We start from the raw sequence: 27,173 nt of genomic DNA, 5'->3' as shown, positions 1-27,173 counted from the left end.
TCATTTTCTTAATTTTAAAACAGCATTCCTTTACTTGGAGACAAATTGTATTTTTACCATATGATCCTTCAGAGAGGCCAAGCTAATTTCATTATGTTCTACAATTCTGTTCACAGACCTGGGACCTGCCATTGGAAAAGCATCACAGGTCTACAGACTGTCAGGAGAAATTGCCATAGCCAAACAACAATATTTTGATTCAATTGCCTACAAAAACACACAAATAGAGCCAAAAGAGATAGAGTTAAAATCTGACAAAATTACAGAGTGGTTGCATGTCCTAGTGATATAAAAATATAATATACTCACTAGTTAGAATAAAACTGTCCCCGACCCACCCCCAGACAGGGTTTCTCTATGTGGCTTTGGAGGTTGTCCTGGCACTCGCTCTAGAGACCAGGATGGCCTCGAATTCACAGAGATCTGCCTGCCTCTGCCTCCCAAGTGCTGGGACTAAAGGTGTGCGCCACCACTGCCCGACAATAAAACTGTTTTATATTTAAAACTTATTGTGTGTGTGTTTGCAGGTGTGCATATGCCATGGTGCACACATGGAGGTTAGAAGAATTTTTTTGGAGCCAGTTCTCTTTCTATTTCTAAGGCAAGGTCTATGCGAGTAGACTTCTGCTAATACTCTTGTTCCTGTCTCCCCATCCTGCTGTAGGAGTGCTGGGATGACCACCACATTCAGCCTTTGTCAAATTTACATAGTCACGCTTTTATGGCAAGCACGTCTACCTACTGAGGAGTCATTTCATCTCAGACACATCCCCGATTCTATGTGGTGGTGAGGAGGGGGGTGCATGCATGCCAGAACAAACCCAAAGGAGGGCATTGGGTGGCCTTCTGTTACTTTCTGCCTAATTTGCAGAGGGGTCTCTCTTTGATCTGGAACTCTAACTCTTTCAACTTAGATCGTAAGCCAGCAAGTCCCAGCAATCCTCTTGTCTCTACCCCTTTTTGCTGCTGGCATTACAGGTGTCTGTGGGCCCATGCCTGGGCTGTTATGAGGGGTGCTAGGATCTGAGCTCTGGTCTTCATTCTTGCACATCTTAAGTGCTGAGCCCAATCTCCAGCCTCCCTACCCCTTCTGAAACATCTGTCTAACACTTCCTGAGGGTGATCTTGAACTTCTAAGTCTCTTTCTCCATCTAACCCCAAGCGCTGGGATTATAGAAACAAGCATGTCTAGAGTATGTGGTGCTGAGAATACAATTCAAGGCTTTGTACGTGCTAGGTAAGCACTCTACTGACTGAGCTATATACCTATCCTCCAATTTATTTTTGAGACTCTGTCTTGATCTAGCCTATGCTGAGCTCAAATTAATGGCACTCTTCCTGCCTCAGCCTCCTAAGTACTGAGATTATAGAAATGAGCCACTACTCCTGGAAACAGAAATTTATTTTGATTTTTTTTTTACTTTTTTTTAAAAAGATTTTATTTATTTATTATGTATACAGCATTCTGCTTCCATATATATCTGCACACCAGAAGACGGCACCAAATGTCATAGAGGATGGTTGTGAGCCACCATGTGGTTGCTGGGAATTGAACTCAGGACCTCTGGAAGAGCAGTCAGTGCTCTTAACCTCTGAGCCATCTCTCCAGCCCCCCCCCCCTTTTTTACTTTTAATTGTTTATTTATTACCTTATATGCATTGCCTGCATGTATGTCTGTGTGAGGGTGTCAGATCTTGGAGTTACAGACAGTTGTGAGCTGCCATGTGGATGCTGGGATTGAACCCAGGTCCTTTGGAAGACCAGTCGGTGTTCTTAACCACTGAGCCATCTCTCCAGCCCCTATTTTGATATTTTTTTAACCTGTGTAACCTTAGGAAGGTTAGCTGCATAAAAATTGCAGGCCTATTAAAAGTATCAACTTATTATTGTTCTCATACTTTAAGGTATAATCTAAAGAAATACAGGCCGGGCAGATGGCTGTGTGTGAGTGATTGTCATGAAAGCCTAACCACTTCAGTTTGATCCCTGGTTCCACAGTGGAGCGAGAGAACTGACTCCAGAGAGTTGTCCCTGACCTCCACATATGCACACCCACATATCACCACCCACACAATAAACAAGCAGTGAATACATAAGTACGTTTTTTTTTACAGTCTAAAGAAATAGCATATTGTGAAGAACAGGAGGAAGCAGGTAAAATTAAAACAAATACTTGTGAACTAAACACTTCTGAAACATTCCAGGCCAATATGTTATTTGGCAATGTCCTTTTTAAAAAGTACATACTTCCAGACAAAAAATAATAAATAATCTTGCCTTAAATACAATGGGAAAAGAGTAACAGACCATGTAAAAAATATTTAAGAGTCAACCTAAATAATTGTCTATTTCCTACTATGAATATAGTGCCTTGGAGATATTTTTAAAGTAAATTCTTGCTTTTCCTCTTAAGCTGACAGTACTATTACTACTTTCCTTTTTTTCCTTTATTAATACCCTTCCTTTCTGCATATTGCCTCCCCTGAAGTTTAGGTCCTCACCCTATTTTTTCCTGTCCATCTGTATTTCACTGCTAAGTGAATTTACTTTAAAAATATCTCCAATAGTGGTTAACTTGTTTGAAAAACCTTTATTCTCTTATGTTGTCATATCCCAAGTAAATACTAGCCTGCCTCAATGTCAAGATTCTCTATTACCTGGCCACACACTTTTCTTCTCCAGGTTTTTTGTTGTTAACTGAAATTATGGTCTCACTATGTAGCAAAGGTTAGGCTCAAACTCACCAACTTTCTGCTTTAGCCTACTAAGTGCTGGGATTCTAGAAGTGTGCACCACAACAGGCTCACACATGCTACTTGTAAATTTAGATAAGCTTTTTGACTAGCTCTGAAATCTGCTTTCTGCGCTGGACCCTAATATTGACTTTGATACCCTAAGTTCATTTAGCTTCTAGCAATTTTTAAAGATCAGTTTAAATCCCATCTCCATTAAGCATTCTTGAGTGCATTATATTTCCTTGCATCCTACAAATATAAAATACTTAATCAAAGTTTAATATACTTTATTATTATTTGTACTTTTAAAAAATCGTCATCAACTTACTAGTATTTAAAGATTTTATTTATTTATTATGTATCCAACATTCTGCTTCCATGTATATCTGCATACCACAAGAGGGTACCAGATCTCATAAGGAATGGTTGTGAGCCACCATGTGGTTGCTGGGAATTGAACTCAGGACCTCTGGAAGAGCAGTCAGTGCTCTTAACCTCTGAGCCATCTCTCTAGCCCCACTTACTAGTATTTTTTAAGCAGAAGTCATAACATTACCTGATAAAATGGTAAATAAAAGACAGAATGCAAAAATTTCATGTTGACTTTTTCACAACTGATCTTAAAATATAGTCTACAGCAGCTTTAATACCATTGATTTACTGACTGACTGACTGTTTGTGTCTGTTTTTGGTTTTTTGAGATAACTTACTGTGCAGACCAGGTCAGCCTTCAACCCACAGAGATCTGCCTACTTCTGCCTCATGAGTGCTGGGTTAAAGGTGTAACCACCATACCATTCTGGACCAAATGCATGTAAATGCTTGAATGCTGGGATAAAACACATTATTGGGGAAAAATATCCATAATTTAACAGTTCTAATGTTGGAAAGGTTTACAATTACCCAAAAGATCCAAAGGAAGGCAGTTCAAATATCATGTCATTAAACAGCAGGAATCAAATCATACCCAATAGAGTCTGAGGGGGGTGCAGAAGGAGATCCCGATGTAAGGGCAGTCTCTGCTAAGGAAGCCTCCTCCTGTGTTACTGGGTGATGCTCAAAGAACTTGGAGACAAACAGCAAACTGTGAGGCAAAAACAAAACAAAACAAAACAAACCTAACTTGTGCAAAACCCAGAAGCTTCAATACACAAAAAACACAGAAGTAATGGGAAAATATGAGATCAAGTTTTACATTTGCAAACAATGGTTAAAATTCAATTAAATATATTTTTGTCTAAAAAATTACATTGTATTTTCAAGGGTAATCTCAGATCTAAAACTAACTGTTCTTTTCAGTCAATTTCTATATATTACCGGGGTGGGGGGGGCAATGCTTTGAGGTTTAAAAACTAAAAGAAAAATATCTAGTGGTAAGTTAGATTACTTTTTTTTTTTTTTCTGAGACAGATTCACTGTGTTTCTGAGACAGATCACTGTGTAGATCAAGCTGGCCTTGAACTTAGAGAGATCTACCTGCCTCTGCCTCCTGAGTAGCTGCTATGTTGGATACATCATTATTTTACTTAAAAATCAAATTCCATTTCAGCAGCAACAGTAAAATTACAGAAAGAGATCACAATAGACTACATTTAATATATTAGACATACTACAGAATAAAGATAAATTAATTATTCCTTTTAAAAAGGGGAAAAGGCTAGTATACAAATGGACTTTGGGAGCCCACTCCACATAGAGGGATGGTCTCTCAGTCTAGACACACGTGGGAGAGTCTAGGCCCTGCTCCAAATGATGTGACAGACTCTGAAGATCCCCCATGGAAGGCCTCACCCTCACTGAGGAGCAGAAAGGGGATTGGGTCGGTGTGGGGCAAGGGAGGAGGGGAGGGAGAGGGAACTGGGATTGACATGTAGAACAAGCTTGTTTCTAATTTAAATGAAAAGGGGGGGGGAGGTAAAAGGTGAAACAGACAGACATAGGTAAGCTGTTGAAGAGTGAGAGATGAATATCGGCCTAACTGGAAAAATAGAGCACAGATCAGACTTGCTGTTCAAAAATACAATAGTCAACTTAATTAAAACACTATTCTATATCCACACCCAAACTACAAAAGTGGTTTCTAAGGAATCGTAGTTGTTACTTAAGAGAGCAAGAAATGCACACTTAATGTGCAGCAGACCCAGTGTTCCTTCATTGGGAGAGAAGAGCCACCGGCATTATCTGTGACTCTCTGGTCAGACTTGAAGCATTTCCTAAAGGATGCATCAGGCGGAACATCCCTCACTGACTTTCAAGGCACACTAGTTTCCCGTTATGAAAAGCTCTCCATAGAGTGGCGGCAGAGAGGTTCTTTGTGGATTACTTACTCCAGTTGGTCATAATTGACACACATCAGTGGGACCTCCGTGCTACAGCGCTGGTGGAACTTATAGCCACAAGTCTGACAGCGGAAACCCTGGAAAAGCAGCTTTCGACAAAAGTCACAGAACGCTAACGTGAAAAAAGTTTTCCGTACCTGCAAAGAGAAAAACCATAAAGGGCTTCAAATACTTGCAAGGGCCCACTTATAAACCAAAAAATTCACTCTCTTAACTTAAAATAACTATTTTTAAATATACCTACATCATAAAAAGTCACACACCAAAATATATTCTTAAAAGCCAGGGAATTTGAAATACTTTTTCATCCTAATATCCAATTTAAAAACTCAGAAATCAAGATGATACAACAAATAAAAGAACTGAGCACCCTGATGTGTTATCAAATCCCAAGAGGTCAACAAGAAACATTTAAAGGGACTCAAGAATGAAATTCTCAACAAAATTTAAAAAATTGAATTAAAAAGAATAACTGAGTTCAAGCTTGACAACATAAAAAAGAAAAAGGAAGAAAAACCAAAGGCATCATTTAATTACTACATAAAGAGAGAAGGTAAGAAAAATAGTTGCTAGTACACAAGAAACAAAGATATACTTAAACTTTCATAGCTATCAAACAGAACAAGATGGAAGAGGTGAGAGAGAAGGTTGTAATGCTGCAAATGAGCTAACCCTAATAGAACTAGCAACCAGCACATGATGTCTAAAGTTGATAAGCAAGAAATCGTGGCTAAAAGATATTTAGTATTATAAAAACAATTACTCAAGAGCTCAAAACACAAACTATTAAAAATTATCAGTGGCTTCATGAAATCTACATTGTAGTCTCTCTCTCTCCCTCTCCTCTCTCTCTCCCTCCCCTCTTCTCTCTCTGGTTTCTCTGTGTAGCTTTGGAACCTGTCCTGGAAATTGCTCTGGAGACCAGGCTGGCCTCGAACTGAGGTGGCCTATACTGTAATTTTACTAAGGTGTAATGGGGATTATTTTATCTGACCAATAATTATAAATTGAATTGTTTGTAACACGGGAGATATTACTGTTGAATTCATCGACCTTTTTTTTTTTTTTTTTTTGAATTCAGCGACCTTTTAAATTAAACTTTAAATTAAGTTTAGCTCTGAAATTTCAGTAATAGGAAAGGAAACTTCCTCCTCAAACTTACCATAGTCTTATTATACCTCTGGAAGAATGTCTAATGTGAACTTATTTTTAGTTTATGCTTTCAGATGAACTTCATATAACAAAATAAGTAAGTTCAAAACTCCTGAAAAAATTATCAGTGACTTTTAATGTACAACAGGGCTCAAAGAAACTGCACTATATTAAGGGGATTCTTTCTTCGAAAAGGGAGAAATTGTATAAAATGTGTATATGGTACAGTAAGTAATAGAAGAATATGTAACAGAAAATTTCTTAATATTGGCTATTTCAGAATGTTGACAGCAAGGATGACATCATTCTTTGTCGTGTATTTTCAATCATCTCAGTTTTCCTTTTTTTAAAAAAAACAACAATCAATAAGTAATAAATATATCTTATATCATGATCCAGTGTATACACGAATCTATAACAGTACTTACCCCAAACGTAACTTAGAATCTTTATACTTTATCACATATAAACGATACATTTGATTTTAACACCAAATTACTTCTCTCTTTCTGTTTAAATGGTTTTTGTGACAGAAGTTGGTCTTGAACTTTCAAGCAGCCTCTTGCTTCTGGCTCCAAAGTACCAGGATTCCAGGTATAGAAAACCACATCTGCTCTGAAACTTCTTCTTTTTTGAGACAGGGCCTTTACTATGTAGACCAGGCTGTCCCTGAATTCCCAGTGATCTGCTGACTCTTCCTCCCAGTGCTAGGATTAAAGGCATGTACCAGCATGCTCAGCTCAAAACTTCATTTTCAAAAAATATTTATTTAATGGACAGTCACTCAAAACTATGCACCGGCACACAACCCACTCTGGCCTTTCAAGAGCTTTTGTACAGCAAGGTCTGTTTACTTCAGTTTGTTTCCCACCCCTGAGACAGCACGTGGAGAAATAGAAGTTTATTCTAGCTTTTCTCCTTAGCTATGTATCAAATAACTGCCAAACACAGCATCTTTAGTACTGCTACCGTTACTTCAGAAAACAAAGCACACATACAAATACACACACAAAAAAAACCCTGACCTTTTAGCCAGCCACTCAAATCCTTACTCACTGACAGTTTGCTGTGTCATGAATTCCTGAATCTCCTTCACTTGCCTATCTACTGTTTTCTTCCTGCTATTTATACATATCCAAACTATGCGTATCTGGTTGGTTTTCTATACACATACATACATACAAATATACACGTGTGTGGGGAAAAGGAAGGGAAATAGAGAAGAGAGCAGAACATCTGAAGAGGTAAAAAAAAAAAAAAAAAAAAAAGTGGGTTATGCATTTGAGTGTGAATGTTAAGCAAACCATGTCTATAAAGATACGTTTGTGAATAAAGGTAGACCTAAAAAGATCTATTATGTCTTCTGGGCCATTGCTTAAGCTCATTCTAGAATCTAAGCATATCTAAAGATGTATGGTAAATGGCAATGGTGATTAGGAGACTGCTGGATGCTGATAACTAACTTAAGCTAGGTGTGCAAAAAACACATGGAAAAATCTCAAGCAGAGTTCAGTACCCAACTATTCTACTTTACCATCTATTACCTTATTCTTCAAACATATGTGTTCCAAGATTTGGCAGTCTAACTTGGCACATAGTACTTTATAAATATAAAAAAATCTGTATTTGTATTAATTGAGGAAAAATACCAGATTTCTATTTTTATAGGTTACTAGACAATCATTCCAAAAATAATGCTAGTACTAAAATAGATTAACACTCACAAGTCCTATGGATGAGAAAATTAAAAATGAGGACTATCACATAGCACGACCCCAGTTTTCCCTTAAGAAAGAGAGAAGAATGGGCAGCAATGAAGAGAAAAAGTAAACTTTGGGCTGATCACCATGCATTTGCATATACAAAAAAACCATACAATTACCTACTCATCTATACAGATGCTGACTGCTGGGAAAATTTCACTTTTCTAGATAGATAGACTTTTACATTGTGCCAATTTTTCTTCTTTTTTAATTACTTATTTTTTACTTTATGTGTATTGGTGTTTTGTCTGTGTGTATATCTGTATCTGTGTCAGATCCCCTGGAACTGGAATTATAGACAGTTGTGAGCTGCACATGGGTTCTGGGAGTTGAACCTGGGTCCTCTGAAAGAACAGCCAGTGCTCTTCTTAACCGCTGACCCATCTCTCCAGTCTCTAATTTTTGTTTTTTTAAGAGACATGCTACATGTTTATTAACTCACAAAGAATAAACATTAAAATAAAATTCTTTAAACACAAGATTTTAAAGGACAGAACTTAGGTAAACTATCAATCACAAAATTATTTGTCACTATTCCATATTCCCCAAATTAAAAAAAAACATTCAAAAGAAACCAACCATCTCTGACCATTCAAAAATGAAAAGGTACATACAAAGTTGTGTGTTGTAAGTGGGACATTCTCCAGCACTTCTACATGCAACTCTTCTCCAGTAAGCCAGGAAATATCAGTGTCCCAGCCAATGGGTTTCTTCTCTCTGAAAAAAAGAATAGGCAAAACCTTTCTTTTTGTTTTAAAAAGATTTATTTATTTATTTTATGTATATGAGTGCCCTGTGTGCATTTACAACTTTATGTCAGAAGAGGGCATCAGCTCCCACTATAGATGGTTGTGAGTCAACAGGTGCTTGTTAGGAATAGAACTCAGAACCTCTGGAAGAACACAGTGCTCTTAACCTCTGAGCCATCTCTCCAGCCCTTTCTTGATTACTGTACCCCAAAATATTTATAAACATCATACTGAAGATATGAACATGGTTACGGAGGAGGTAATACTAAAGAGGTTTGGCTCTTTGGTTTCCCCATCATTAGAAATTTAGGTGTTAATTTTTAAGTTCAGTTCTAATAAGTGTAGTACTCTTAGACAAAGAGCAGGGTAAATATATTCACTCCTTTCTTAAGTAAGTTCTGGAAAAACCTACAATAGCTAAAACCAGATTGTTCCTATTTTTTAAAAAACAACAAAAAACAAACAAACAACAAGAACAAAGCCAGGCGGTAGTGGCTCACACTTTTAATCCCAGCAATCAGGAGTCAGAGACAGTTGCTCTCACTGAGCCACCTGGAGGTTGATTTTTTTTTTTCAGTTTCTGGATAAAGACTATAAAAGAGACTCAAAGCTTTATGTCTCATTTCTTTTAAGAAAATCACACAACACATACAAACCATACCCATCTTGAATTCTGTAAACAGCGCAGCATTCTGGGATCAGACCTCTCATCATCAGTGCTTTCTTTAGACTGTCTCGGACTGTAACACCACATCTTGCGGGTACCTAGGACACAAATGTGCAGAAGAGGTAAAAGGGAAGGAGGTTTTCTTTCAAATAATTTTCTTAAAACTCGTTCACTCATCTTATAACACCTTTAAAATATCATGTGGATTCCTTCAGTCAGATACAGTATTATGTCTATAATTTACTTATTAGTCAAGGGAAATTATATCAGGTAACTATTATTTTACTGACTTGAGAAATTAAGGCTGGGCATGGTAGTGTATAACTTTAATCTCAGTACTTGGGAGGCAGAAACAACAGGATTTCTGTGAGTTCAAGAACAGCCTGGTCTACATTGTCAGCTCCAGGGCAGTCAGGACTACACAGAGCCTGTCTCAAAAGTTAAAGGGGGGAGGGGACAGGGACGGGATTGGTAAGTATTTTATTAAAATCACACACACAAACAGATAATGTAATAGTATTTTCTATACTACATACAACACTTAGAGGTCAACACTCAAAGTAAAATAAAAAGTTTTGTTGTTTTTTGAGATAGTGACTGCTGTAGCCCAGGCTAGTCTGGAGCTCTAGATCTTCCTATGTGAGCCTCCAACTGTTGTAAGCACAGGTGTATGCCACCCTATGTAGCTGTAAAATCAGTTTAGACCTCAGTGGGTAGTGGTTTTGCTGCTCAAGCATGAGGACCTGAGTGTGGGTCCTCAGCACCACTAAAGAGCTGATTATGGCAGTGTACACCTTTAACTCCAGTGTAGACCCTGGGGCAAGGGATGCCACTGGCCTGCCAATCTAGGTTCACAGAGAGACCCTGTCTCACTGGGATAAAGACACTCCCACTGATCTCTGGTCTCTACAAGCTCATGCACTCGAAGGCATACACACATGCATATACAACACCATCACCCACCCAGCCAGAGACAGACCTGTGATGTTGAGTTCACTAGTATCTCTCTGTGGGCACCTGCCCTTCTCTAGAACCTCACATTACTGTTGAGCTACCAATAACCTTTTCTGGCAACTGATGATGCACATGTGTTAGTCAGCTGCTATGAAAGCAACAGGCTGAGGACTAAGTATATGGCCTCTTAAACAGTACCTGAATTCTTTAAACTGAGACACAGACTTTGGTTGACAGATGTTCCTGTTTTTACTGTAGCTAAGATGTGTCACCAAGCAGTAGTGGCACACACTTTTAGTCCTAGCACTCGAGAGGCAGAGGCAGGTGGTTCTCTGTGAGTTTGATCTTGTAGGCCAGCCTGGACTACAAGAGTGAGTCCCACAACAGCCAGGACTGTTACACAGAGAAACCCGGTCTTGGAAAACCAATGAGTGTGCCAACTGAATGCATATTTCCTAGAACACTGAGAAAATATATACTGGTAGAATAAAGCCCATATAGGGAGAAGTACAGATGGCATTGGGAGCAGAGGACAAGGCAAAGGAAAGACAGTTAATCCTATTGCTTAAACCCATCCCATGCCTCATCTACGGAGGCAAATTTGACAGACTAAAGGAAGGCAGTGAGAAAGCAGGGAGTAGTACTTATTAGGAAAGACAGAAGGAAAGGGTGTCAGGTAGTATAAGATTAACTACTGCAGTCACGTCAATCACTTTATCTTACTCCCCAACTCTCAAAGTTTCTGAAAATTTTAAACTTTTATATTTGGGGTTAGGGTTGGGAGTAGAATCAAACTGAATGTAAAGCAGCTGAATTTAAATTCTGAAGGGGGAACAATCTAGAAAGCTGCACTAGGTAGGATCCATGTAAGCAGTTAATGTAATCATGGAAACCATGGAAACCATGTAGTGCACAGCACCTGGGAGGCAAAAGCAACAGGGTCTATCTCTGAAGTTCCAGGCCAGGTAGGGTAACAGAGTGAGGCCCTATTTCAAGTCTGTCATGAGCGCATGGGCCCTCATCACTTTAAGTATTCAGAAAGTAACTAGACTTACACAAGCAATTCTCATTATTTGTGGAGGATGGATGTGTGCATTTGTCTACCCACCAGAAACTGCAAAAACCTTTATTGCTTTTATGGATACATGAAGATCACTAAAAAACCTGTCACCCAGCTTATATACTCTCCCAGCTAAGGCTGAAGGAAGTGACAGTTTTCTATTGTCATAATACAAATCTGTGTGCTAGTCAGTCTATTTACTGCCACATTTTCTAAACCTTTGTGTTTTTCATTTCAGATGGTTTCCCAGCATAATACTGAAGTGCTGTTTAGAGCCTAAACCCAGTGAATGCTGTAAAGTGTCTGGCAGCAAAGGTGTGTGTGCGTGTGTGTTGTGGGATATCTGTATACTGTGTGAAGATGTATTTGCTGTGATTGGTGCAATAAAAGGCTGAACAGTCAACAGCTAGGAGGAGTTCTAGGCAGGATTTCTAGGGAGAGAAAGGAAGAGGAGGAGGAGACAGGGAGAGGAAACTGGAGGTGCAATGTGGAAAAGAGGTAATGACACGTGACAGAATGTACATTAATATAAATGGGCTGGTTTAAGTTATAAGAGCTTGTCAGGGGCAAGCCTAAGCTATAGGCCAAGCTTTCATAATTTATAGGACGTCTCTACATCACTTTTTGGGAGCAGGCTGGTGGGACAGAAAAAAGACTTGTTACTACATGTGTGTGTTGGGGAAACTTACTTCAGGCCTCAGCCAGAGGGATGTCAGCCCTGAGTTCGTGTTGGTGAGCCAATAACAATGTATGTCCTCATTTTTATATTTACTTGCCATAGGAAAATTCACACCTAAAAAGTTAGATTCAAACTTTATCATAAAAAATTGAAATAATCATTGACTAAGGATTCATTACTTTTACACATGTTTAAATTCTTCCATAGGGCAAAGTTATTTTCAAAACTTCAAGGAGTCTTTTGGTTGGACATCACAAATGTTTTGCACTGAATTATTTAATAGTGTAATTCATTTTTTTCCTTTTTTCTTTTCAAGACAGGATTTCATGTAGGCCAGCCTGGCCTCAAACTCATTATGTACCCAAGAATTAGTCTGCATTCCTGTCCTCCTGCTTGTCAGCATTTTGAATTACAGATGTGACATCATCGGCTTGGTAGGGCAAAGGCAAGCTTGTGGTTTATAGAAACACAATACAGTTAGCCCTTAAATAAACTGGCATAGAATACATATGTAAAACAGTATGTAGATTTGAACACAACTTTAAATATATAGCTTGTGCTGGCTAGTTTTATGCCAACCTAACACACGCTATAATCATCTGACAGAAGGAAACCATAATTGGAAAAAAAAAAAAAAAAAGCTTCTAAGACTAAACTGTAGGGGCTCGAGAGATGGCTCAGCAGTTAGGAACACTGACCGCTCTTGCGGAGGACCAAAGTTCAATTCCTAGCACCCACACAGTGGCTCACAGCTGCTTGTTACTCCTGTTCTAGGGTATCTGATGGCCTCTTCTGACCTCCACAGAGACCAGGCACATACATGATGAACAGACATACATGAAAAGCAGAACATTCATCCACTTAAAAGTAAAAAAAAAAAAAGAAAAGAAAAAAAAGTATAAATGTGTATATACATATATAGTATATACCCCTCTCTCTCCTCTCTCTCTCTCTCTCTCTCTCTCTCTCTCTCTCTCTCTCTCTCTCTCTCTCTCTCTGCATTGTAGGCAAGCCTGCAGAGCATTTCCCTAATTAGTGATTGCCATCAATGGTGCCATCCCAGGGCTGGTGGTCTTGGATTCTGTAAAAAGGCTAACTGAGCAAGCCATGAGGAACAGTCAATAAGCAACACCCTCCAAGGCCTTTGCATTGGCTCCTGCCTCCAGGTTCCTGCCCTGCTTGAGTTCCTGTCTTGACTTCCTTCGATGATGAACAGTGATGTGGAAATTTAAGCCAAATAACTCTTTCCTCTCCAATGCTTTTGGTCATGGCGTTTCATGATAGCAATAGTAACCCTAACTAAGACACAGCTTTCTGATTTTATGATAATTAATCTTGATGTTGAATACTTTTCAGCTCTGTTAGACCAATCATATTGTTTTTAAGGAAGACTGTGATAAACTATGCTTACAACATAGTCTTATTAAAAGAGAACCTCTTTCTATACCCCAAAACACTTCACAGAGTAAAGACAATGTTAGAATTAAAGTGCTTCCTGGGCAAATTGAATTTAACTTGTAAAGACCCAGAGCCAACAAATGGATTTACAAAGGTGGGATCTTTTACTACTAAATTTTGGTCCTAATCAAATCAAAACAGGTCAATCAGTTAAAAAACTTACCCAAGGACAAAAGAAGCCCTTTCATTGTTATGAAAGCTTAGAACTTTTGAGAAACCAATATTATTCTTTCTGCCTACAAAAAATGTACACCTTAGGTTTTTGTTTCACTGTGGTCAAAAATTTAGAGGGAGGATATTTCCTGGGGCTGTACCATTTATTCTACGGAATAATAAATCCTTTTATTCTCAACCTGCTTCTTTAAACCCACTTATTTATACTGGTAAGAATTTAAGTTTTTATTATTATTTCCCTGCCACGCAAATAGCTAAAATCAAAGCAACTTTGCTTTATCTTCCTCTATTCCACTAACAGTTCTTACTTAACACATATAATAGGATATAGTTTTATTTTTAAATTTACATTCATTTACTTATATATTTTTATTTTTGAATGGTGTGTGTGTGTGTGTGTGTGTGTGTGTGTGTGTGTGTGTGTGTGTGTGTACATATTCGGAATTCAGGGAGTTGCTTTTCTCCTTTCACCAAGAGAATATTAAAATTTAAACTCAGTTCATCAGACTTGTAGCAAGCACTTTTCCCGCAGAGCCATCTCACCAGCCCAGGAAATGATTTTAAAGCATTCAATCATGGCTCATCGTTTATTTTGTCATTCATTTATCTTAGATATAACTGGGATTAATACCAACTACATAGGCATTTGTGGTCCCTAATCTCAAGGTGTGATAAACACAAAGATTTGTTTTTTAGAAAGCAAGTATAGAACATATACTAAGTATTAGGCAGTACTCTAGTCATTAAGTAAATAAATAATAATAAAAAAAAGGTTAGTTGGGTTCACATAGCTAAAAAGATGCTAAAATTAATTTAGTAATTTTAGGAGCTGGAGAAATGGCTCATCAGTTAAGAGGACTTATTGCTCTTCCATGGGACCTGGGTTCTGTTGCCAGAATTTTTATGGTGGCCCACTACAATCTGTAACTCCTTCTCTCCTCCTTGGCCTCTTGTATACACATGGTGCAATGAACTCTTGCAGACTCACATACACAAATTAATAAAACTAGTATTGAAAAGAACCTGTGAACTACATATGCACTCTCTGTCCCCAGGTACTGTTCTTAGTCCTATATAAAGCTACTTATATTTTAACACTGTGTACAATAATAATAGTAGTGATAATAATACCACCAGATATCTACCAGAGGAAGGATAAGCAAAAATGGAATAGCTGAGGGCTGTAGAGATGCTCAGAGGTTAAGAGCACTGACTGCTCTTCCAGAGGTCCTGAGTTCAATTCTCAGCAACCACATGGTGGCTCACAACCATCCGTTATGAGATCTGGTGCCCTCTTCTGGTGTGCAGGCATACATGGAAGCAGAATGTTGGATACATAATAAATAAAATCTTTTAAAAAAATGGAATAGCTGATAACAATTCATTAGAATAAATAAAATTTGTTTTTAATTAGCACATATAAACACACACCTTGAAATCCAAATTTTGAGTAAAATCCTGGACATCTCATACATTTGGTACTATTCTACTTTATCAAGTAAAAAACAAAATACTAACATGGGTACATACATATGTGACTGAATGTGCATCACATTTATCATAGCGGTTATTTTTAGTAGGGGCAGGATGTTCAATAGGAGAATGTAATTGATAAGAACATGTAATTTGTATATGGAGAATATGAAGCAAATATTAACAATTTACTCATTGTAGCTGACTAGGAGCTATTTAATATATGGTTCTTAATATTTTCCTAAGTATTTAGAACTTTCCAAATATCTAAAAATAGAAAACCCCACAACCTATTGTTTTTCTTTCCTTGTGGTCAAGAATATACAGTTTATGACTGGGATTCTACAATTCTTTAAATGTTTTGTAGTATTTGCCTGTAAAATAGGTATTCGTAGTTTTTTTTTTTTTAAGTGGTTACAAAGATCAGAATAAGCTACTTCAAAGTATGTCATTTTAGCAAGAGTTGTTTCTGAGTTAAAAAACAACTGAGACTATGTGCTGGGTGGTTTCTTGACAATTCAGTATGACCTATCTGGGATAGAAAATCCTAATTGAGAAAATGCCTTGAAATGAAGGTATTTTCTTGGTTAGTGCTTGATGTGGGAGGTGGTACTCCCTGGGCAGGCAAGTGGTCCTGAGTGGGATAAGAGAGCAGGCTGAGAAGCCATGGGGAACAAACAAGTAAGCAGTGTTTCCCACCACTCTGCTTCAGTTCCTACCCTGAGTTCCTTCAACTGTGATGTGGAAGTGTAAGCCACATAAACCCTTTCCTTCTCAAGTTGGTCATGGTCCTTATCACAGCAATAAAAACGTAACAAGTTGTAAAGAATTTACAAGTCTTCTGCCAGGCATGGTGGCTTACACCTACTCTTTTTGTTTGTTTGTTTGTTTGTTTTTGTTTGTTATAGTTTTGGAGCTTGTCCTAGAACTAGCTCTGTAGACCAGGCTGACCTCAGACAGATTATCTGCCTGCCTCTGCTTCCCCAGTGCGCCTGGCTCATGCCTATAATTCTAATTAATATTCAGGAGGTTGAGGCAGAAGATTTAGCCTGAATTAAAGGCAAGCTTGGACTACATAGTGAGATTCTGTTTCAAAAACACCCAAAGGGCTGGGGAGAGAGCTCAGAAGTGAAGTGTTTACCACACAGGCATGATGACCTGAACGTTGAGAGCTCATTTAAAAAGGTAAGATGTGAGCCAGGAGTTGTGGCATGCATTGAATCCCATCACTCAGGAAGCTGAGTGAGTGCTGGTCTATATAACAAGTCCCAGGAAAGCCAGGGCTATACAGAGACCCTGTCACACAAATAGAATTAGATGTGGTGGCATGTACATGTAATTCTATCTCTGGGAAGGCAAGGAATAGTACATGTTTCGGGCTTGCTGGCCAGCCAGTTTACTATATATGGTAAGTTCCAAATCAATGAGAGATCCTATCTCTGGGTATCCTCGGAAAAAAGTATATATTCTCTAATTGGCATGCTCACGGCTTACCTGCATATTATATTAAGAATGACATCTAGGCTGGGTATGGTGGCTCATGCCTTTAATTCCAGCACTCGGGAGGCAGTTAGGCAGATCTCTCTCTGAGTTCACAGTCAGCCTGGTCTACAAAATGAGTTCCAGAGCAGCCAGGGTGGTTATAGGGAAACCTGTCTCAAACAAACAAACAAACAAACACAAACAAACAAGCAAAAAAGAATGACCCTAGGCTGGGCATATTGGGAAATCCCTGTAATCATAGCACTTGTGGGGAGCAGAGGTAGAAAGGTCTCAAGTTCAAGATCAGCATAGGATGTAAAGGAAAATCATTTTGAGACCCCATGTTAAAAAAAAAAAAGAATTATGACAACTATATTTAAATACAGTACTTAATATTCTAATTATTTTGTGCTGGGATTATATGCATTTACCACTACATATGACCAAGAGTACATTTCAGAAGTTTATGTAAGTGGAATTACAAAGTATGTATACATTTTTGTCTGTCTTCTTTTCTACAGAAAACTTTTCTTGAGATTCATCTATGGTGAATGCAGGGAATATTGGTAACTTTTCTTTCGATTAAAATGATGTTCTTTGTACAGATATACCACAATTTCTTTTGAAATTCCTGTTTGTTTTGTTTTTAGGTTTTTGTTTTTATTTTGTTTTTAGTTTTTTTTTTTTTTTTAATTTACTTTTGAGACAGGGTCTCATTCTGTACCTCTAGCTAGCCTTGAAGTTATTCTGACCTACCTGGTTCTCTGTCCCAAGGGCTGGGATTACAGGTATATTCACCAAGGATCAGTTTAACAGTTTATCTGCTGATGGACATTTGGAATTTGGAGTTATGAGAAACAGAACATCAAAGTAACACTTACTTACAAATCCTTACTTTTCATGCTTGGATAAACACTTCAGAGTAAAATGGCTGGGTCATGTGCTAGGGGGTATTTTAACTTTGCATATAATTACCATACTGTTCCTTTTAAAACTAAAGTATACACCCAACAAAGTCTATCTTAATTATTTTTAAATATTAACTGCTCAGTGAGGTTAATATTCATGCCATTGTGCAACCAATACCCTAAACTCTTTCCATATTGTTCTTAAAAGACATTTATTTTTTAATTTGGTGTGTATGGCTGTTTTGCCTCCATATGTGTCTGTGTATCAAATGCATACAGTGCCTACAAAGGCCAGAAGAGAGCACTGGGCACCCAGGAACTAGTTACAAATGGCTGTGAGTGAGCTGCCACATGGGTGCTAGGAATGGAATCAGGGTCCTCTGCAAGAGCAGCCAGGGTTCATAACTATGGAGCCATCTCTCCAGCCCCAATGTTCTCTACTTTCTGCTCGTAAGTATAGGCAACTAAAAATGAAGAGGGGATGGGTGTCCATAAACTTTTTATAACATAGGATGTTTCAGAGATAGAATTTCTATCTACAAATAATTTTATATCATGTTCCCTGTTTAAGGAGATAAATAATAACACAAGGATATTACTCAGGAAGTATGGGAACAGCAAGTTTAATTAGTCTATATATGACAAAAAAAGGAAAAAGGGTAAGAGAACTGAATTTGTTTTATAAATTGAGTTTATTCTGCTTTATCACAACTCTTTCTGGAAGAAAACGCAGGGAAAGTGTATACAAATACACTTGATCATTGTTTGAAAACTATTTTCTAAGGAAGATCAAAATCCATATGCAGATAGTGGGCAACTCTGCTAGTTCTTAATCAGAAATTCTGGGTTCTAAGGCATCCCTTTATAGTAACATTTTTTAAAGTCAAGAGGAATTTTGGAACATGGAAAAACACCAATTGCACCTTGAATTTCTGTTGTCTCACAGGGAAAGCAAATGAATGTTACTTTGATTTCAGCTGATTTGGAACTTTTTGTTAACTTTTTATTAAAAGCAACCATATAAGCTTGGAGAAGTGTCTCAGTGGTTAAAAACACTGGCTGCTCTTCTAGAAGACAGATTCAGTTCCCATATCAGATAACTCACAACTAAACTACCTATGACTTCAGTCGCTAGGAATCTAAGGCCTTCTCTTCCCTCTCTGGACACCCACAGACATACACACATATATACATAAAAATAATAATGTACATCTTATTTGAAAAGCAGCCATATACATTAAAAATTACTTGCTTAAGTTATAGAAATGTTATTTATTAAGGCTGACAACTTGAAGACTTCAGATCATCTATAATAACTCAGCAGATTTTACAGCTTTAAATGTTTCTTACAATTTATCTAATGATACTTGGTTTTGTGGGTATTTTGTTGTTGTTCTTTTTTCCGAGACAGGGTTTCTCTGTGTAGCCCTGGCCGTCCTGGAACTCACTCTGTAGCCCAGGCTGGCCTTGAACTCAGAGATCCGCCTGCCTCTGCCTCTCAGTGCTGGGATTAAAGGTATGAGCTACTTACTACTAGCTCAATACTTGTAACAACAATTTTTAAGAAGTTATAGAAGTTATATAAGCAGGAAGAGAAATACTAAGTGTACTGAATGTTAACTTCTGAGAACTTAGAATAGCAATTACTCAGAGGAAAGAATCTTAGTTGATACAAGCTTAAATCAAGAAATTCTAATCACCTCTTTTTTTAAAAAAAAGATTTATCAATACTTATCCCTATCATAGGTGTGGACTGTGGGAGCCCATCCCACATGGAGGGATACTCCCTGAGCCTAGACACTCGGGATGAGCATAGGCCCTATCCCAAAGGCTTTGACAGTCTTTGAAGACCCCCTATGGAAGGCCTCACCCTCCCTTGGGAACAGAAAGGGTATGGGCTAGGTAGGGTGTTAGTTGGGGGGGCAGGGGAGGAGGGGAGGGAAAGGGACCTGGAATTGGCATGTAAAATAATTTCTTTCTAATTAAAATAAAAGATCATTAAAAAAAAGATTTAATCATTTTTATTTTTGCTTTTGAGTGTTTTACCTGCCAGTTTGAAAAGGCACCATATGTGGGTCTGGTATTCTTGGAGGCCAAAAGTGGGCATTAAATCCCCCCAAAATGGAATTACACATGGTTGTGGCTCAACACACAGTGCAGGGAACTGAAGTCAGGTCCTCTGCAAGAGCAGGCAGTGCTCCTCTACTGAGCCGTCTCTCTAGTCTCCTAACATCTCTTAACTGTTACTTACATTTAAGTGCCATTCAAGTTTGATGGACTGCCAGGTGTGGTGGGACAGAACTTTAATTCCAGCACTTGAGAGGCAGAGGCAGGCTGTGAGTTGGAGGCCAGATATACAGAATAGTGTGTTCTGGACCAGCTATGGCTACATAGTGAAACCATGTCTAAGAAAATAACAAATAATTAAATAAACCCAGCACTCTAGAGGCAGAGGCAGATGGATCTCTGTGAGTTTGAGGCCACCCTGGTCTACAAGGTAAGTTCCAGGACAGCCAAGGCTACACAAAGAAACCCTCTCTCAGAAGAAACAAACAAAACACCAAACAAACAAAAAGCCAAAGAAGAAAAAAAAAAAAAAAGAAATGTGGTAACTATATAGACTCTGACACAAAACAATCATGCCTTTTCTATGCTTGTTTGAAATGGGTGGCTACATTTACATGGCTCTGAACATACAGGGATAATGTTCAACACACAGAAATAGCAAAGATTACAATAAACACCAACTCACCACTGTCCTCTGTTTGTTGGGCAGGAAGACTCTAACGATGGGTTTCTGTGGTGACTTGGGGTTGTTGCGTGATACGTCTGTGGGAGTTTGAAAAACTGAGAGAGAGGAAGGTAGCACTGAAAGGCTAGAAGAGGAGGAGGATGTAACGGTATCCATTGATGCCGAGCTAGACACAGAAAAATCAGTTCCATTCCCCAGGGACTCCAACAGCTGTTGCTCTCTTTGCTGGAGGGCATCTAGCTTGCTGGTGTACTCTTCATAGGCCTATAAAATAAAGGACATAGAGTTTGTTCTGACATCCACAAAAGACATATGACTTCAGTCTTTGATTATAACTTCTTTATAATTTAAAACAGGGTTTTAAGCTACAAATTACAAAGTACTGAAAGTGCTACAAACACTCTCCCTTTTCAATGGAAAAATGTTATAGGACAATAGTTTATTACATTGGGAAACAACCTAAGTATGTTTTATACACATGCTCCTTAAATGTTAATTTAAAAAACAGTATTTCCCAATTTTCTGGTCAAAGAGTAATTTATTTTCCAAACCACAAGTTTAGTACAAGACAATATATACATAAAATATTACATTGCATCAAGGATAGATGTCTGTCTCTTCTTCTATATACTATTTTCCAGAACAGTTGCAGGCATATCAAGTTTCATAGACTTTGACAATAAACAACATTGTTATACTTTTTAAAAATGGATGATTCCATTTGTGTGACTCTGAATATGAAGTGATAATATTCGTGCATGATGAATATGAGCATGCACATATGAGTGCGTGCATATGAACAGAGACAGAATGTAAAGGAAGCGGTTATTATAGTTACGTTAAAATTCCGAAATGAGTTACACAGTGCCAGAGCGAGAGCCAGATCACACTGGTCTCAGAGTCTACATCAGACCTTGCTGGGGTTTAGAGGATTTGTAGCTACTATCTTCTTTCTGAAATAGCTATAGTTATCCTCAGGCGGCTTTTGGCAGAAAGATTTATCGTAACAGAATGGTGTCAGAAGTGGGATGACCCCAGGCCCCAAGGTTCCCGGAGAAAGAGGGAATCCTGCCGCCACAGCCTGCCCTTTCGGGCTGCTGAGAGGCATTGGAACATCTTCCATAGGCTCTCGCCATCCAGGCGCTTCTGGAGTTTAGACTTGGCATTTCTGAGATGATAAAGTCAGATCCAGATAAAGAAAAACCTCTAAAGGTTTACACTACATTTAAAAATATATGTAGGCTTGTGAGAGAAAAAGTAACAGGAGGAAATAGAGTAGCCGGTTATGGTGGCGCACGCTGGTAGGATTTGCTGAAGGAAGCAGAGGCAGGCAGATTTCCACAGAGAAACCCTGACTCAGAAAAAAAAGAAACAAAAGGAAGTAAAAGTATGATAATAAAAAGCCACCTAGAGATGAAAAATACACAAAGAAGCTGGATACTAAATGCCATACTGTTGTCTTTAAATTGTTTGACTGCCAAGGAAAGACTTAGTGCTGCTAAAATACATTTGATTATAAATGCTGCTAAATTAATCCAATTTATACATTTTAAAAATGCTCTAACTTCAAAATTTAAGTTTAAGGACAGGCTACTTAGAAATAAAGGTTTTGCTTGTATTTCCACAGAAAATCAAAAGCTGTGGATTCCTTCCAGACTAATATGGTTTGCTCAAACAAGACCCCCTAAAGCTGAGACGATACAGCCTTACAGACTACAAAAACAAGGACTTGGTCAGGTTTCTATGTTTTATCATGATCCCAATGATATGAACATTGCCCTCAATCAGCGGGAAACAGTTGAGAAAGAACGACGCCCATATTCCCAAATATTGTTTATAAATGTTTGTTTTCATTTAAATGGGGTTGGTTATAAATGAAAATGAGCATAGTCAATTTTTTTTAAAGAAAAAAAGGGAAATAGGATATAGGAATGAATACTTTGCATTGGTATAGATTTTCATTTATTGATACAACTTTAAGGTCAATTTTGTGATATGTATATGTCTCCTCTTGTTTAGGTATTGTGTTTATACAGATCTTTTAAAATGATATGCATAATTAAGTACATAATATAGTTACTTATAATAGTCAGAACTTATAATTAAGTTAGTTAGGTTTTCTAGATTTACAGAGATGTATTTGAGATGGTTAGGTATTCTTCAAACCTTTCAAAGACCTACAGAAATATGGCATTTAAATGGTTTAGGGTTTTTCTTGGCAGTGAGACACAACTGCTCCTGGTACACCAACTATGTCAGAAAGGAGGATGGGCATCAAAGAAACTCGTTATGGAGTTTGCTTTCAACATGGCAAGATTAGCCATTTGGGCAAGAAACTGCTCTTGCCTGGACTGTTTGTTGCTAAATAAACTGGACATGCAGCACCCACAAGAAAATGTCTGCTGAACTTACAAAACAAGACAGTGCTAAAGGGTTCCTGTTAAAATGGAGAAGTATGCCAGACACACTGTGGCCTATGGGCTGAAGATGGATGCCCCAGTGTTACAGAGGAACTTTGGGTGACTGTCCAGATGTCTCTGTCAATTCTAGAGTTTATATATTATCCTTCTGTGGTCTTTGATAGAGTTAAAGACAGATAGTTATGGTTATAGTTTTCTTCAGTTATTATAAAAGATAAGTTACCCTTCTTTTTATTTAGACAGAAAAGAGGAGATGGTGGGGGAAGTACTTCTGTGTATGTTTATCTTATTGATTGTTAAATAAAATACTGTTTGGCCAATGAGACAGCAAGTAGACGGCACTAGGAGTCAAAGAAGATTCTGGGAAATGTAGTAGAGAAGTGTGATCCAGGCAGGAAGTGACATAGCAAGGAGACTCATATTTAAGTGAAGGAGAATCAGGAAGGGTCCCTCTTTCCCCTTCACCTCCTCCAGCAGCAGGATGTGATCCACCAGCAAGGAGGGACGCCAATAAGGCATCTGATAAGATAAGTCTTATAAAATATATAGATTTATGATAATTAAGACTGAGCTAACAAATGAGAATCCTAGTCATTGGCCAAGCAGCTTTGTACCTAATACAAGTTTCTGTGTATTCATTTGGGCCTAACTTGGGCGGGCGGCTGGTGTAAAGCTCACACGTGGCAGTGGGGCTCAGGCGGCTTTTGGCAGAAAGATTTATTGTAACAGTTATCAGTTAAAGTAGTTTGTTTTTTAAAGAACCTTTTCTCATTGTAGACTCCTAATCACCTCCTTCCCCTCAAATGCTGTTTAGCAATTAAGAACTGATTTGATACTCTGCAACCACAGGAAACTCTGGGCCACTAACAGTATGGCCTAATAAACATCTCATTTGCAAAGGCTATAAAGTCAAACAACCTTACATATAAAATACCAAATTCTAAGACTAGAATGATATTGAAAGTAAAGTCATGGTTAATTGGGATAGAAATGGTCACAGTTCTTTCAGACAGTGGAATTGCTTTAGCCCATGGTCTACTATTGTTCTCCACCACCTGAAATAGACATAGTTCAACACTTAGGAAACTATACCAGGCACAATCAAAGATTTTAATGTGGCACTTTCTATTTCTCAAGGAGTTCACTAGGCTAGAAGATGGCTCAGCAGGCAAAAGTGCTAACTGAGCAAGCCTCAAGACTTGGGTTTGATCCCTAGAACCCACATGGAAGGAAAGAACCAACTCCTGAAAGTTGTCTTCTAATCTCCACATGCATGAGTAAATCAAAACAACTCTGAGATACTATCTTACTCCTGTCAGAATGGCCAAAATCAAAAACACTAATGACAGTTAATGCTGGAGAGGATGTGGAGAAAGGGGAACACTCCTCCACTGCTGGTGGGAGTGCAAACTTGTACAGGTACTTTGGAAATCAGTTCCTCAGGAAAATGGGAATCAGTCTACCACAAGATCCAGCAATTCTACTCTTAGGCATATACCCAAAAGAAGCACATTCATACAACAAGGACATCTGTTCAACCATGTTCATAGCAGCACTATTTGTAATAGCCAGAAACTGGAAGCAGCCTAGATGCCCCTCAACTTAAGAATGGATAAAGAAAGTGTGGTACATTTACACAATGGAGTACTAATACTCAGCAGAAAAAAAAAATGGAATCTTGAAATTCGCAGGCAAATGGATGGAACTAGAAGAAACCATATCGAGGTAACCCAGTCACGAAAAGACTACGATGGTATGTACTCACTCATATATGGATTTTAGACATAGAGCAAAAGCAGCCTACAATCCACACCACCAGAGAAGCTAGGAAACAGGAGGACCCTAAGAGAGACATACATGGTCCCCCTGAGAAGAGGAAAGGGACAAGATCTCCTGAGCTAATGGGGAGCATGGGGGGAAAGGGAGAGGGAGTTAGGAGAAAAAGAAGGGGAGAAGAGTTGGGGAGAGGAGGACATGAGGGAGCAGGAAGATCTAGTCAGGGGAAGAAAAGAGGAGAGCAAGAAAAGAGATACCATAATAGAGGGAGCCATTATAGGTTTAAAGAGAAATATGGCACTAGGGAAATGTCCAGAGATTTACAAGGATTACCCCAACTAACAATCTAAGCAATAGTCTAGAGGCTACCTTAAATGCCCTTCTCCGATAATGAAATTGATGACTACCTTATATGCCATCCTAGAGCCTTCATCCAGTAGCTGATGGCAGCAGAAGCAGACACCCACAGCTAAACACTGAGCTGAACTCTAGAATCCAGTTACAGATAGGGAGGAGTGATGAGTAAAGGGATCAAGACCAGGTTGGAGAAACCCACAGAAACAGCTGACCTGAGCAAGGGGGAGTTCATGGACCCCAGACTGATAGCTGGGAAACCAGCATAGGACTGTTCCAGACCCCCTGATAGTGGGTGTCAGTTAGGAGGCCTGTGCAATCTATGGGGCCTCTGGCAGTGGATCAGTATTTACCCCTGGTATATACATGAATTTTGAGAGCCCATTCCACATAGAAGGATACTCTCTCAGCCTGGACACACTGGGGAAGGTCTAGGCCCTGCTCCAAATGATATGACAGACTTTGAAGATTCCCCCATGGAAGGCTTCACCCTTCCTGGGGAGTAGAAAGGTGATGGGATAGGGAGTTAGTTGGGAGCAGGGGAAGAAGGAAGGGAGAGGGAACTGGGATTGACATGTAAAGCAACCTTGTTTTTAATTTAAATTAAAAAAACCTAAAACAAAAAAAAAGATAGGATACCTTTAAGAGACTCAGGAAAAGCTGGATGGTGGTAGTGGTACAGGTCTTTAATCCCAGCATTTGGAGGCAGAGGCAGACAGATCTCTGAGTTCAAGGCCAGCCTGGTCTACAGAGTGAGTTCCAGGACAACCAGGGCTACGCAGAGGAACCTCTCTCAAAAAGTAAATTATCCCTTTAAAAGACTGTTTTCCAATGAGAATCGGGAAGGGGATCTAGATGGGAGGGCGAGTGGGGAGGATCTAGGAGGAGGAGAGAGAGAGCCAGGATGAGGAAATCATAATCAGGATATATTAGATGAGGAATAAGTATTTTCAATAAAAGGGGGAAAAAAAAAAAAAGCAGGTTGGGCATGACCTGAGGAGCAAGCCATTAAGTAGCACTCCTTTTTGGTCTCTGGATCAGCTCCTGCCTCCAGGTTCTTTGCCATTTGAGTTCCTGCCCTGGCTTCCCTCAATGGACTGTGACTAGGGATATGTAAGTTGCTTTGCTCATGGTATTTCATCACAGCCACTGTAATCCTAACTGTCAAATCTGATTACTCTTCTAATATCCCTGCCATAGAAATTTCTATATCTTCTCTCTAAAGGCATTTATTTCTGTTGTCTGCAAGACTTAAGAGACGCTCACACCATGCACTTTACAAAAGATTAACTGATGCCAGGATCACAGTCTGGAATGTCCACACCCTTGGGTGAACACTGCTCCACCTTGTCTTTACATCTCACTAGCACGTCAATAGGTTCAGGTCAGCATGAACACCTCTAACACCTTCCTAGACTTGGGACTTAACTGTATTATTTCCTGTGTGTTATGAATTATTATTCCTACACCATCATCAATTCCATCTTTGATTATCTAATTCTTGTTCTTTCTTGATTAGCTTGCTAAACTCCAATTTTTGTAAAATCCTATTATTCAACCACTCCCAGTTCCTCCTCAACTCCAACCCCCTTTCTGTCTCTTACTAGAAAACAAACTGGCTACTAAGGGATAATATAAAATAACAACAACAATAATAATACGGGCTCATATTACAGTCCATTGCTGCAGAAAATAATAAAACTAGGCCACCTGTTAGTTTTATTATGTACTCACAAAAATTTTTTTTTTAATTGCCTGGTTCTTCAATTTGAACATTTAAAAAACAGAATCTCACATTCTTTATAATACTTATTCTTTTTCCATTTTTCCTGAATCCCCAAATCTCCTAACATTTAATTCATTTTGAAAATAACATTGTGTTTAAATTTATTTTCAAGATCAAAGGTATCAAATGAGCACTAGGCTACAGAGAGAGTTCAAAGCCAGCCTATGCAGGCTAGGTGAGATGCTGTCTCAACATTAAAATCAAAAGAGGGACACAAGCCCACCTGGGTCCTCATGGCTCGGGCTGGCTGAAGACATCCTTGCAAGCACCAGGCAGATAGGCACCATTATGATGTGTAAATATATATGGTGGAGAAACAGGAGAGAAAGAGAAGTAGACTAGTTCATGTGCTGTGGAAAGAGGCGGAACTAAAGAAGCTAAGGCCAGGTGAGGAACAGGCTTGCTTGCTACCCTAGGCCACGGTGATGCCTGGGCCTGGGCTGCTGCCAAGGGCCATGTCTGGGTCTATGGGTCTATCCCAGCCAGCATCC

At 38.7% G+C, this 27,173-nt stretch overlaps 1 protein-coding gene across 1 annotated transcript in view; it reads right to left on the bottom strand.

Annotated features, from left to right (window-relative positions):
* The window catches only part of Braf (B-Raf proto-oncogene, serine/threonine kinase), a 125,241-nt gene that overhangs the window by 56,216 nt on the left and 41,852 nt on the right, over positions 1 to 27,173 (bottom strand). Inside the window, 5 exon segments of the mRNA XM_027391530.2 lie at positions 3,704 to 3,820; positions 5,064 to 5,212; positions 8,605 to 8,707; positions 9,401 to 9,504; positions 20,347 to 20,610. Of these exon segments, the coding sequence (XP_027247331.1) occupies positions 3,704 to 3,820; positions 5,064 to 5,212; positions 8,605 to 8,707; positions 9,401 to 9,504; positions 20,347 to 20,610 (737 nt within the window).

The sequence above is a fragment of the Cricetulus griseus genome, assembly GCF_003668045.3.
Source record: "Cricetulus griseus strain 17A/GY chromosome 1 unlocalized genomic scaffold, alternate assembly CriGri-PICRH-1.0 chr1_0, whole genome shotgun sequence".
In the NCBI taxonomy this organism is placed as follows: Eukaryota; Metazoa; Chordata; class Mammalia; order Rodentia; family Cricetidae; genus Cricetulus; species Cricetulus griseus.
The sequence above is the reverse complement of the archived record's forward strand: the minus strand, read 5'-3'. Positions and strand labels throughout refer to the sequence as shown.